We start from the raw sequence: 14,643 nt of genomic DNA, 5'->3' as shown, positions 1-14,643 counted from the left end.
TGTATTTTTTATTTTTTATTTTTTGCAGTTGATAAAATGGGTTAATCTTATCGGTAGGAAAAATTCAATGGACATTTTTTTTCTAGTCTTCTCATTTTGGGATCTATTCAAAAAACAAATATAAAGGTGCTAAAAATGGATAATATTTCAACAAGAAACCGGAGTATGGACATTGCTCGCAGTAGGACACCAATGTATGATACTACACTTAACGGACGTTTTGATTACATTCTGGTCAATTTAGTGCTTTTATAGAAATTTTTTCTCACAAAACTTAGATGAATGTTTCCCGTATCTGTCCTTAAAGAACCCCAACAGGCCATATATTGAAAATATCCTTAAAGTTTAGTTGTCAAAAAAAATTTGGACGTCATAGTTTAGATCGGTGAGGTCTGGTTACTGAGAACTCCATCAGTCACTGAAACAAGGGGGTTACCCAAACTCCGTGCCTTTTAAGCTGTGATCTGCTCTGTTTTGCTCTCCTTGGTGAGGTGTGTTTAGCACTGTATGAACCCATAGACTTTCTATGAGCCTGTACATTACTGTAGTTGGAGAAGAAGAGCCAAGCAGAGCTGATGAAAGTTAAAGGGTCACAGTCTTCAGCTGAGCACTTCTGCCCCTTCATTTCATCTATCGGTGGGGGTTTTTCTGCTCAGGGACCCACACCAATCAACATTTTTGAAATGTCACTATGATATTCAGGAGTTTTCTTTAAAATGATAATGACACTGTAATGTTACATAGGATATTTCATTAATTTAACTAAATCAATAATTAGTACAATATTTATTTTGGAAAATAGGAAAACATGCAAGACATGGCCTATTGGAGTTCTTTGAGGATAGAGTTGGGAAACACTGACCTAAATGATCCTAAATTGATAATAACAGGGAGCCTCACTTCTGTTTATGGGGTACAGTTGCAAATCTCAATCTAGTTTCTCATGAATAACTGACAGAAGTGTGGCTCAACAGTTGTGGTTAAAAGTTGGGGCACCTCTCTGTGTACTCCAAACCAGGCCTATTTTTCACTGCCCATGCTGTGGACTAAGCATGACTTCCATATCACAACCATTCCAGTCTTCTGTACTTTTGTGTCGTATTACCATTATACAGTGTTTGGCAAACCTTCCATAATTGACTTAATAAGAGTTCGGTATCATGTCATCTATGTGTTTTGTGATTATTCCATTTCTTCTAAAGTGTCTTAATTAGTAAATTAAATGATCCTCATGGCTTCAAAACATTTTCCGACTGTTTTATGTCTCATTGCTCTTAATTTCCTCTGACAGCATTGTAGAACTTTCCTTTATCATCCTTGGTTTCAGAGGAAACCAATGTTTTCTCCAGTATGTGTTCTAGGAGGAGGAAACAGAACCTTTTTTTTAATCTTTTGACAGCTTAAACCAATTCACCCCATCAGCAGAACTAAACCAACTGTTTTTCTATCTCAGCCGCAGACCAACAACAAAAACAGCATAGTAAGCCCAGCAAAAGAAAACCCCCCATTGCAGACAACAATGGTATCTTCCCCATCTACTATTATTTTGGGGGTTTCGGTGTCTGGGATGTGAGCAGTGGGAATGCTGCTTGTGCTGTGACATCCAAAACTCATGTTTGCATTTTATTTTACTTCTGCTCTTGTTGTGTTTGTTTTGTTTGTGGAATACGGTTTCTTTCTTATTTTTCTATAACCTGTTGGGAAGAGGGTTGTCAGTGGCCTCCTGGTATCCCAATATAATTGGAATCTCTCTCTCTATATATATATATATATGAACACCCAAACCATAACTTTTTCACTGCCTAAAGTCATAGAGCCATGACATAATATCAGTGACTAAATTCAGCAGTAAATGTCAAAAGGATCCAGGTGGTCATCTGCATTAGATGTAGGGGTGGTAAGCAAAACACTAACATAAGACCTACTACATTGTCATGGCCTACTAAACTGGTGCTGCATTCTCTAAAAAATGCCTTGAAATAGAGGACCAGATAATCACATATAGGAAGCATGTGGAGTTAGGTGAATCACCATTAAGTCAATTAAACAGTATATAGTAACAACTTCAACACCAAAATCTAGAGTTCACCAAGGCATTCCCCACACCCAATAGGGTGGACCTCATGCCTTCATTGTTAAAGGGGTTCTCCGGGAATTAAGAAAATGAAAATACTTAAATATTACTTCATTATAAATACATTACTAAATACCTTTTATTAGTTATAATGGCTCGTTTTGTCTGGGGAGACATCATTAGGAAAAATATAATTACCGCCATCCTACTAGTCCACACAAAACCTGGCCTAATTACACAGGAGGACAAATTAAAGAGCTGCGCCATCGTCCTCTCTTACTTTGTCAGGGATTATGATCCTGAATACAGTTTAATATGATCTTCAGATGAATCTCTGTAGGAATGGAGTTCATTAGGAGACATGAAGAACAGAGAGGATAGTGGAGGTGTAGATAATGAGCAGCAGCACTTGTATGCAGTCTCCTTTACCACAGCCCCACATTAGCACAGTCTGTGCTGTTCGTCCTCTCTATACTTCATGTCTCCTCATGAACTCCATTCCTACATAGATTCAGCTGAAAATCTTACCAGCTATATTCAGGATCACAATCCCTGACAAACAGAGCAGGGAGGAGTATGAGGCAGTTCTTTAACTCAGTGTTGTAAAGTAACTTGTCCTCCTGTGTGATTAAGATATGTATGTAGTAATAGGACAGCGGCCATTTTATTTCTCCTAATGATAGCTCCCTAGACAAAATGAACCATTATAGCTAATGAAATTTATTATACTAAAGTAATATTTTAAGTATTTTAATTTTCTTAATTCCCGGAGAACCCCTTTAAGGTGTGCATGCAGTCACCAGACTAGTACCATTGACCTCATCCATGCTCACCACTGTGTGTCATTTTCATTATTGGTGATTGTGAAAACTATTTACAACTAACTATACCTTGGATTTTTTTATGTATGGTTGAAAAGCTTCACACTGTTAACATTCTTCATAGAAAATGTATTTGTTTCACATGATTGGGGCTGAGATGGGCCAGGTTAGGGCCTTAGATGGTTCTGGTTGCCCAGTATTGGGCTAATGTTCCCTCCAGTGACATGTGACTAACTACATCTGCAAATAACAATATAAATAAAATCTATTCAGTGGCCCATCACTTACCCATAGCTCATTGATAATTAACCTTAAAGGGGTTGTGCAAGAATGGGGGGAAGCTGGCAAACCTCCCACTTGACCGGACTTGTATAGGGAAGCTTATTTACCTGCTTTTTGACAGTGGCTCCCCACTCCGTCTCAAAGCCTGTGATGCTCCGCTGGTCATCTTTGCTGTAAACATCTGGTTTGACATCGTCTGCAGCCAATCACTTGCCATGGCGGTAACTGGCTTGCCTTACATCATGACTAGGGATGAGCAAACTTGTGTTTTCAAGTTCGGCGTACAAGGTCCCTGTTATCTAAGAATTCCGTTATGGATTCCGCTGCCACGGACCATAAGCTCATCCCTAGTCATGAAAAATGGTCACATGACACAAGGAAATCCGGTCACTGCTAAGGCCAGTGATTGGCTGCAGGTGATGTCACACCAGATGTTTACAGCAAGGGAGCCCAGTGGAGCATCACAGGCTGGGAGAAGAATGAGCCACTGCTAGGAAGCAGGTAAGTAAACTTCCCTTTACAGGTCCATCTAAGTGGGAGGATTCCCCCCCCCCCCCCCCCAAAAAAAAAAAAACTTTCTTGCACATCCCCTTTAAATAACAAAGACAAAGGCCATGAAAACTCCTAAATGTAAAGTCTTGAATTATGAAGCTCAAATAATTTTTTGACGCGAGTTAAAGTGAAAATATAAAAAAACATAAATTTAGACACATGCAAAGGCCCTTTTTCTTTTTTTTTACCCACACTACCTTGTGTATATAGCATGGCCTTTGTTTTTGTGAATGTACACCATGGAATCTAGCACAACTGAATCACCGCTCTCTATAGCAGGTTTTAATATACTAAAATACCAGGGCTTTTTGAGAATGGGTATTCATCACATCTTGGCTATGGCACATTTTTGTTTGTGCTTTGGTCATTATTAAATTTTATTTTATATGCAGAACGTTCTTTTTCTAACTGATGAATACTCATGCTCCAGATGGACATTTTGCCATTGGATGTGATACCATGGATGGCTTTTTTTCCACCAGAATTTTTATTTCTTAACAACCCACCATATACTTGCTTATTATTTTTTCTAATATCAACACACCTTGCCCCCTAGACCTATAGGCACAGATATTTCTAGTTTCCACAAACTACCAAAATGCAGTTATCTTTTTCCGTCTGTGTGTGAAGTCTATGTTTTTATAAAGTACTGTCTTCGTATTATTCCTTGTTATGTGTGTCCCCATCCCCTTCATCTTGTATTTGACTTTTTCTGCTTTGTGCTCCTTTTCAGGAACCTCAAACAACTGTTGTCCATAATGCAACAGATGGAATAAAAGTAAGAATCCTCTTCTTTTTCGACAATTTTACATGATGCCACTGCAATCATTGTTAAACTTAAAGGGAACCTGTCCTCAACTATATGCTGACCTCACTGAGGGCAGCATAAAATGGTGACAGAAATGCTGATTCCAGCGGTGTGTCACTCATGAGCTAAAAGTAAGTGGTGGCTGAGAACCAGCATCATAATCATTGCAGCACAGGCCTTGAAAAGAGTCAAATCTACTTGAGAAGAGTCATGGTTATTATAATCTCCTGCTCTCCCCGTCCATCTGCTGATGGTTGGCAGTTCTCTCCTAGAGAGAAAGGGAGAAAACTAGGTAGAAGCCTGTCAGCCATCAGCAGGTGGGCAGGGAGAAGAATAACCAGGACTCTTCTCAGGTGGCCAGGACTCTTTTCCAGGCCCAGTCTGCAATGATTGTGATGTTAGTTCTCGGCAACCACTTACTTTTAAATAAAAGACTGCTGAAATCAACTCGCCTGTCTCTACTTCATTCTGCCATTAGTATGGGCAGCATAAAGTTGATGACAGGTTCCCTTTATTGGCATACTTGCAGTGTCTACATATACAACCATGCCATGCCTTTGCAGGATCTCAGATGTTCCAAGTGGTTATTTTTTTATATTTATGGAATTAACTTTCATTGAGGATTTTCAACAAATGCAATAAATTTTGTGATCATCCATAACTTTACTCCTCTCAATAATGTCAGTTATTTAATTAGATGACTAAAGGGATTAGCCACTTTCTGGTTACTGTTGATCAGTGTGTACTGTACATAAGATGACTATATGATCCTTACTAATATAGTTTTTGTTAACATTATGCGCCATTTTCTATATTTTATAAGCCATGTTCCCTTGTTGGCAAGTCTCTTGTTCTGTCCACATAAAATGGCTGCTGACGGAAGGTCTTGCGATCAGGCCAGTCACTCAATCTCCTCCTTTCAGATACACTGCCCCTGTCACCTGCATTTGTACTGTTGGGGGTTTAGTTCAGGTGAAGTGTGTTTGACTAGAGGAGGCTGAGTGATGTGTTTAGTCACATGACCCTCCATCAGAAGCCATCTTGTCAGGACCTCTGGACAGGACAGAATATTTACCCAGCAAGTGGACGTGGCTTACGAAATATAGAAAACAGCACAGAATATCAACAAAGACTATATTAGTAAGTGCCATATAGTCATCTTACAAACTCACTGATCAACAGTAGCCAGAAAGTGGCTAACCCCTTTAATGATCAGCATTAAAAAGACTTCATTAAAAACCACATATAAGCAGAATCAACCCTATTAAGCCAGGTATACTGGCTCTCAGTGTTGATTTTGTTGCCTAAAATGAACCTGTCCTGTAAAAATTATGGCATTTCCATAAAAAAAAAAAGAATTTTATTCTTTATGCGAATGAAAGCTTCAGTGCATCCAGGTTAAGGCCAGCAGTGGGAAGCTGAGGTGCACAGAAGGTCTAGGCCCTGCCCCTCAGTGCACTGAAGAAGAAAAAAGCTTTGTGACATTAGACATTAACCCTGGCTACATATCGTATTTTTTTTCCTCATACAATTGGCCACTTATGGGGTCATATCAAATAATTGCCATTGATCAAAGATATTTTCCTTCATGTTTTTTTTCATAGAAAAGGAAAATAGTGGACCATAATCGGGCTTGGCAGCCATACATAGTGGTTCCTAGATGGGTACATATGACGTATGGTTCTTGTAACCAAAAGACCTGCTAATCTGGCACAAGTGATGTTTAAAGGGAACCTGCCAGGGCCAGCATGAAACAGGGATGAGCTCTCTCATTAAACACCAATTTGTGGTGCTCTGAAATGCTGCATATGTCAAAGAAATTGTAGTTTTGTAATGGACTTGAAACAGGGAAAAGAGTCATCTGGACAGCTTCCTGAGAACTTCTCCCCACCCAGCTTGGTTTAATTGACAGGTCTCTCAATATTTGTGTATAGGCCCAGACTTATCAATCAAGTTGCGTTGAGTAGAAGCCTGTGTGGAGTTTTAATGACTCCTTTTTGAACTATATTTTTTCTGAAATACCACAGCTTCTTAAAGTAAACCATTGTTGTTTGAAAACAGCCTGGTCCTGTTTCATGCTGACCATGGTGCGAGCAGAAGGAAGCTCCTGTCAGCTTCTTTTTAAGTAATGTATCATTTACGAACGATGGCAATGCCAAATTCTGGCAGTTTGGCTCATTTTACAGTATAAACATGTGACCGCAAATAGACTGTCACCACCCATGGCACTGTAAATATTGTCTATATTCTTATGATGCCACAAGGAAACCAACTGCAAGGAATAAACAGTGTATAAACAGTTGACAATGACATTGTCATATACAGTAAATTAGGATAAAGTACCTATCTTCAATTAGGTGTAAACTTCCTTTTTGTGGACTGACTAATATTTTTGGAAAAATGTTGCTTAGAATCTAATGACGTTGAGGACTAAAATAAAAGTATCCTTATGATATTCGTTCACTCATGTATGAGAAATCATATACTTTTCCTTTCCTAGGGATCAACTGAGAGCTGTAATACAACAACTGAAGATGAAGATCTAAAAGGTAAAGCTGCCTATGTTCTTTTAGTCCCATTTTAAGATCTCTGCCTGCTGCTGATGCATGGTAATTGAAACTTGCAATATATTAGTTTGCAGTGGTTAAGCAATATTTATATATAGAGTTGGAAAAAGGGGTTGTCCAGTGAAAAATATTCTGCATAAATGTAACTAAAAGAAAACAAGTTACTAATTTTATATAATATATATTAGCAAAAAGGCAACACTCAAAAATCTATAAAAATGCTAAAATATTTATTCACTCATGTGTATACGCGACGTTTCGGCTCAACTCTAGAGCCTTTATCGAACAGAAATATAAATATATATATATATATATATATATATATATATATATACAGATATACAGTCAGGTCCATAAATATTGGGACAGCGACACAATTCTAACATTTTTGTCTCTATACACCACCACAATGGATTTGAAATGAAACGAACAAGATGTGCTTTAACTGCAGACTGTCAGCTTTAATTTGAGGGTATTTACATCCAAATCAGGTGAACGGTGTAGGAATTACAACAGTTTGCATATGTGCCTCCCACTTGTTAAGGGACCAAAAGTAATGGGACAGAATAATAATCATAAATCAAACTTTCACTTTTTAATACTTGGTTGCAAATCCTTTGCAGTCAATTACAGCCTGAAGTCTGGAACGCATAGACATCACCAGACGCTGGGTTTCATCCCTGGTGATGCTCTGCCAGGCCTCTACTGCAACTGTCTTCAGTTCCTGCTTGTTCTTGGGGCATTTTCTCTTCAGTTTTGTCTTCAGCAAGAGGATATATGAAGATCGGAGCACTGGGGATAATTGAAATACTGTATATAAACAAATTATATAACTTGCATTATTGGAACACATTTAAAGGGGTTTTCCAGATATTGGTTTAGTAGTGTTACATTACCATTTTTATTTTTAGATCTGCTTTTATGAAAATCTGGGGGGAAAAAAGACTTTTTTAAATGATAACCGGTTTTATACATGAGAACCTCTGTTTCTGTAATGACAGTGAACATGAGAGAAATCACAAGTGGAAATGTCATGCGATCGTCGCAGCACTGGTTTCTCAGGCTTTAGACTTATGAACGTGTCATCACTTTGGCTAGGGAAATCTGTGAGAATGCCGCAACGCTACTGCATGTGCAGATGCCTTTTCAAACAGCAGATCGGCAGAGGGCCTGGGTGTCTGACTTCCACTGATCAGATACTGACTTATGCAGAGGATAGGTCATCAGTATTTAAAGGGGTTGTGTCACTTCAGCAAATAGCATTTATTATGTAGAAGAAGTTAATACAATTATTATATTCCATATTGCTTCCTTTGCTGGCTGGATTTATTTTTCCACCACATTATACACTGCTCATTTCCATGGTTACAACCATCCTGCAATCCATCAGTGGTGGTCGTGCTTGCACACTATAGGAAAAAGTGCCAGTCTCTCTGGTGGCCGGGACCAAGGGAGCACACACAGGCTTGTGCTTTTTTTCTATAGTGTGCAAGCACGGCCACCGCTGATGGATTGCAGGGTGTTCATAACCATGGAAACAAGCAGTGTATAATGTGATGGATAAACCAATCCAGCTAGCAAAGGAGACAGTATAGAGAATCACAATACATAATTACCGTAAGTGCCTTGTATTAACTTCCTCTACATGATCAATGCCATATGCTGCAGTGATCAAACCCCTTTAAAGGGATTCTGTCACCAGGATTTCACTTACTGAGCTGTTAACATGACCACATCAGTCTCCATGATTTATATTACAATCTACTAGTATTACTGCCCTGTGTCTTGTAATTTGTCTAGTAAATCGCTTATATTAATATGCAAATTACCTAAATAAGGAGCCCAAGGGGCTGTCCCTCTGTCCGTTGGAGTCCAGCCGCACCCCTTCTCCTTGAGCCCAGCACCGCCCCACTGCTAATTTATTTACTCCTCATCGCCGACCTCATATGCCTGGTGCGCCGTAATCTTGCGCATGCGCTGTGGATAGACCTGTAAGCGCATTCGCAATGTGTTCTGTGAGGCCGATGCCAGGACACCGCGCGGGCACTTACAGGTCTATCCACAGCGCATGCGCGAGATTACGGCGCACCAGGCATATGAGGTCGGCGATGAGCAGTGAATAAATTAGCAGTGGGGCGGTGCTGGGCTCAAGGAGAAGGGGTGCGGCTGGACTCCAACGGACAGAGGGACAGCCCCTTGGGCTCCTTATTTAGGTAATTTGCATATTAATATAAGCGATTTACTAGACAAATTACAAGACACAGGGCAGTAATACTAGTAGATTGTAATATAAATCATGGAGACTGATGTGGTCATGTTAACAGCTCAGTAAGTGAAATCCTGGTGACAGAATCCCTTTAATGTTGATTTCACTTGGCGGAGTCTTTAATGGTCAGTTACGGGTTATCATAACTTTTAACAGATTTTAAGTTGTTATAACTTTTAACAACCGTTTTGATTCAGTTTTTTTGAGCCAAATCCAGGGGTTCTTCCAAGAAGGATGAAAAGTATGAAGAAAAAAACTGGTCCATCTCTTCTTTCATATACTTTCCTAAAAAAAATTCCAGACTTACAACTCCTGTCAGTTCTTCTTCATGTCAAGCTGCTAGTAATGTTGCTCATTCAATTATAGATTGATTCACTTTTGCCAAAAATAGCGCAAAACATACACTTGACTGTAGTCCTAGTAACAAATGATGGTAAAGTATGTCGGATGAATCATAACTAGGCTGCACCGCTCTATAGATTTGATGACGTTGTTCCTATGATCTTTTGGATCTACCAGTATATGAAAATGTCCACTTGTGTCATTCAGAGCTTTCTGCCTGGATGGCGGCCCTACCCCATATCATAGTAACAGGATGTGTTGCATCTTATAAATGATGCAGTGAAATGCTGAGACGACATGTACTTTACTAAGATCAAGCAGAGCACAGGGAGAGGAGACATCAATCTTTTAAGCTACAAGACAATGCTTACTTATTTATAACGCTAAAAGGGAAAATAACACCGGCCAACCGCGAAGCAGCATCTCCTGTAAGAATCTTCACTAACGAATTAGAGCGTTAATTATCAGCCATCGTTTTTTGTCTCGCTGCATCCTGTGGAACAATCGCCAACTCTTAACATGTGGCACCTTACAAACACCATTGCATCCTGACATGATCAAGAGGCAGGGAAGCAGTTCAGAGCACTAAATTTATAATGAACCTAATGTGGCCTTTAGGTCAGAAAGCTCAAACCTGATCTGGATTCAGAAAGCTGATCCCAAGACAGGCATTACCGCGGTTAGAAATGGCAGAGCTGCCTTTGAAGGAAAAGCAGAGACGAATTTCATAAAATATTTATTTCAAATCAGCATATGATGTTGAAGTAATCGGGGCTTAAAAGAGCTACACTGTGTAATCATAGCGTATTGGAAGTGTGTATATATAAATGAGGTTGTCCTGCAAATAAGTGTAAATTTATTCTGCTAACTCATGCAAGGGAAAGTGCTCCTGTGTGTGCACATTGCTCTTACATTTTTGTGATGTACCCCCTGGTATTCTTTTGTTTTCTTATCAGAAAATGCTTTAACCAGCTCCCAACCGCCTTACGTATATATACTTTGGTGGTTGGGACTTTAAACAGGGGGGTAACTATAAGAGAAGCAGGGGAAGCGGCTGCTTTGGGGCCCTGACCCAGAAGGGGCCCATCCAGGAGGAGGAGGACTACAAGATTTTGTCAGGGCCCCCTCAACAGTATTACACAATGAAATTATATACAGTGACAGTATAGACAGTGTAGAAAACGGATGGAACAGCTGCCAGCCCTGGTCTGAGAGAGCGATATTTACTAGCCACAAGAAATGGGGGCGGCATGAAAGGAAGGGGTTGCGAAAAAATTACTCGGGGAGGAGGGCCCCATTCAAAAAATTTCTGTGGGGCCCAGTCATTTCTAGCTAAGCCACTGACTTTAAATATAGCACACCCTCATAAGTGCCATAGCTGCTGAGTGCCTGCTGTTATGGTTTTGGGCAGGCTGGGAGTAAAACACGGAGATGAAAAAAAAAGGGAAATTGGCCAGGAGTTTTAATAAAAGTTATGACATTATATTCATAGTATAATAATGCATACCTTCTGTATTCTTTCCAAGATTTTCGTCCTGCAGCCATTTGCTTTTACTTTTTTTTGGACCTGTAGGATTTCCGCATTCAGTCAATTCTGTTTTTTCCCCCTATGTAGAAATATCAACTTTTTTACAGCCTTGTATTTTCAGTTTTAAAAGTGTTCTCTCAGAGCCTAAAACTTTTCAATACACTGGTCATTCCCCTGCTGCTGGTCTGTAAGTACCTGGCCTGTCTCTCTGTACAATAGTTGTCCATAGGAACCAATAAAAAAAAATAAAATCCTAAGCTTCCAAAAACATAATACATAAATCTAAAAAGCAGACTCCATACTCAACACCAAGATGATCACTTTCTCCTACTTCAGTAGTCACAGGATCAAATATTCCAAGTTCTTGCAGCATAGTCGGAGCGGTCTCTAAGAGACAAGCATTAAGGTAAGTATAGCACAAAAGATTTTATTTTACCATTTTTAATCCATAGAAACATTCTTGAAAATCCCAAAAGACTAAAAGTTAGAAAATAGATTTTACCTAATTATATTTTTTGACAATCTGGTTACTATTACATGCTGTTGACTAATGTCGACACATACATACATACCTTTTGGATAAACAGTTACTATGCTGTGCGCAATACAAGTTCCACATCAACCCAAGGTTTGTTTACTGAGTGCTTTAAAGAAAATCACAATGGTCCCTGGCATGTTCGTGTTTTTTCACCCACATAGTCATTGCAACCATTCCGTTATGTTCACTGAATGGCTGCTACAGTTTCGGCTCAGATTTTTTTTTTATGACTGACATTTTATGGGGCAGTCTCAGTTTTTTTTATTGCTTATTTAAAAAAAAAACTAAACTTTTGCATTCGTAAGTATTCAGACCCTTTGCTCTGGGGCCTCCCATTTATCTTGATTATCTTTGAGATGTTTCTACTAGTGATAAGCGAACTTCTGTTTTCAAGTTCGGTGTACAAGGTTCGGGTTATCTAAGAATTATGGTCCGTGGTAGCCGAATCCATAACGGAATTCTTAGATAACCCGAACCTTGTACCCCGAACTTGAAAACAGAAGTTTTCATCCCTAGTTTCTAAACCTTGATTGGGGTCAGCCTGTGTTAAATTCAGTTGATTGAATTTGATTTGGAAAGACACACCTCTGTCTATATAAGGTCTCACAGCTGACAATGCATATTGGATAAAAGAACTGCCTGTAGAACTCAGAGATGGAATTGTCTGGAGGCACAAATCTGGAGAAGGGTACAGAAAATTCTGCTACACTGAAATCTCCCAAGAGTACAATAACCTCCATAATTCTTAACTGGAAGAAGTTTGCAACAACCAGAACTCTTCATGGAGCTGGCTATTGGGGCAGAAAGACCTTGGTAAGAGAGATGACCCAAGAACGAAATAGTCTCTCTGATTTGGCTGAGGGTTCACCTTCTAACAAGACAATGACCTAAAGCACACAACCCAGCCAACACAGGAGCGGCTTAGGGACAGCTCTGAGAATGTCCTTGAGTGATCCAGCCAGAACCCTGACTTGAACCCAATCGAACATCTCTGGAGAGACCTGAAATCAGCTGTCCACCGATGGTCCCCATCCAGCCTGACAGAGCTTTAAGGGAGTCTGTCACCTCCATATGGCCATTTACAGTGCTTACATTGTCCTATAGCACACCTATACATGAATGTAATGGTAACTGTTATTTTCTTTAAACTTGCAGAAGCTGGAAAAAAACGAAGTTTAAATCATATGCAAATGAGCACTCGCAAGTGCCCAGGTGCGGCGTTCACTGTGTTGGAGCCCAGGCTGCTCTGCCTTTTTTCTTTGTTTCCCAGCCTCTGCCTATGTCCGCCTTCCTATTCCCTTGCGTTATCCTTCGGTCTGGCCAAGATCCTGTGCACTGCCTCGCCGGACCAGAGCTTGCGCACTTTATCTACTGCGCATGTGCCGGCAAACGCCACATTGCAGCTGGTTTCGCGCCGTTCATCGGCACATGCGTAGTAGTTAAAGCGATGCCGTGCCAACAATGGGCATTGCAGTGTGCATGCCCCGGCCCGGCAAGGCAGTGCGCAGGTTCTGGATCTCGGCCAGACCGAAGGATAACACAAGGGAATAGGAGGGTGGGCATAGTCAGAGTCTGGGGCGGGGAAACAATGAAAAAAGGCAGAGCAGCCTGGGCTCCAACACAGTGAACGCCGCCCCTGGGCACTTGCAAGTGCTCATTTGCATATCCAAGTTGAAAGAAAAAGACAAAGGTACCATTACATTCATGTATAGGTGTGATATATATATATATATATATATATATATATATATATATATATATATATATATATATATATATATATATATATATAGCCATATGGAGGTGACATGTTTGGTACCCAAACCGTTTGGGATCGGTGTTCTGTAGATTGTATTATTTTCCCTTATAACATGGTTATAAGGGAAAATAATAGCATTCTGAAAACAGAATGCATAGTACAATAGCGCTGGAGGGGTTAAAAAAAAATTATTTAACTCACCTTAATCCACTTGATTGCGCAGCCCGGCTTCTCTTCTCTCTTCTCTCTTCTTTGCTGTGTGCAGGAAAAGGACCTGTGGTAATGTCACTCCGGTCATCACATGGTCCGTCACATGATCTTTTACCATGGTGATGGATCATGTGATGACCGGAGTGACGTCACCACAGGTCCTTTTCCTGCACACAGCAAAGAAGACAGAAGAGAAGCCGGGCTGCGCAATCAAGTGAAAAATAATAATGATCGGGTCTCCACCCCGATCGTCTCCTAGCAACCGTGCGTGAAAATCGCACTGCATCTGCACTTGCTTGCGGATGCTTGCGATTTTCACGCAACCCTATTCATTTCTATGGGGCCTGCGTTACGTGAAAAACGCACAAAGAGGAGCATGCTGCGATTTTCACGCAACGCACAAGTGATGCGTGAAAATTACCGCTCGTGTGCACAGCCCCATAGAAATGAATGGGTCAGGATTCAGTGCGGCTGCAATGCGTACAACTCACGCATCGCATCCGCGCGGAATACTCGCCCGTGTGAAAGGGGCCTTAGTCTTTATTTCACAGATAAATTCCCACTGAGGAGACAGCAGTGGGGCAAGGAGGTTTAGCACAATGGAAACCATCATTTTCTTTTGCTAATGGTTTTATTTTTTTGATTTTATAAAAAGTGAATATCGAAGCCTTCTATGAGCAGTAGGAATATGATAAAGATGTAACATAACATGACCTTAACCCTAAATGATTGTCTCCTGTTATATGTTGCATACCGCTCAGCATCTCTTCTTTGTCCTGGGCATGGGACTGTGTTTCTCAAAGGATGGAGCCTGAGTGAAAGCAAAATGCAGACTCAGTCCTTGCAGTCACAGTTTGGGCTGTGTGAGGCAGCCAGTAAGTCCTGAGTGGTGTGCT

General features: G+C 40.3%; 1 protein-coding gene across 17 annotated transcripts in view; it reads left to right on the top strand.

The window, feature by feature from the left end:
* Positions 1-14,643, top strand: part of CAMK2G (calcium/calmodulin dependent protein kinase II gamma) — a 275,469-nt gene that overhangs the window by 244,323 nt on the left and 16,503 nt on the right. For 6 of the 17 annotated variants that reach the window (XM_040437125.1, XM_040437127.1, XM_040437130.1 and 3 more), the window contains 2 exons: positions 4,463-4,507; positions 7,038-7,086. In XM_040437125.1, coding sequence (XP_040293059.1) covers positions 4,463-4,507; positions 7,038-7,086 — 94 coding nt within the window. Of the gene's footprint in view, positions 1-1,453; positions 1,523-4,462; positions 4,508-7,037; positions 7,087-14,508; positions 14,623-14,643 lie in introns of all 17 variants that reach the window. The other 11 variants (XM_040437123.1, XM_040437126.1, XM_040437128.1 and 8 more) reach the window with 3 other exon arrangements.

This window comes from Bufo bufo, chromosome 6 (genome assembly GCF_905171765.1).
Source record: "Bufo bufo chromosome 6, aBufBuf1.1, whole genome shotgun sequence".
Lineage (NCBI taxonomy): Eukaryota > Metazoa > Chordata > Amphibia > Anura > Bufonidae > Bufo > Bufo bufo.
This window is presented reverse-complemented; position numbering and strand designations above follow the sequence as displayed.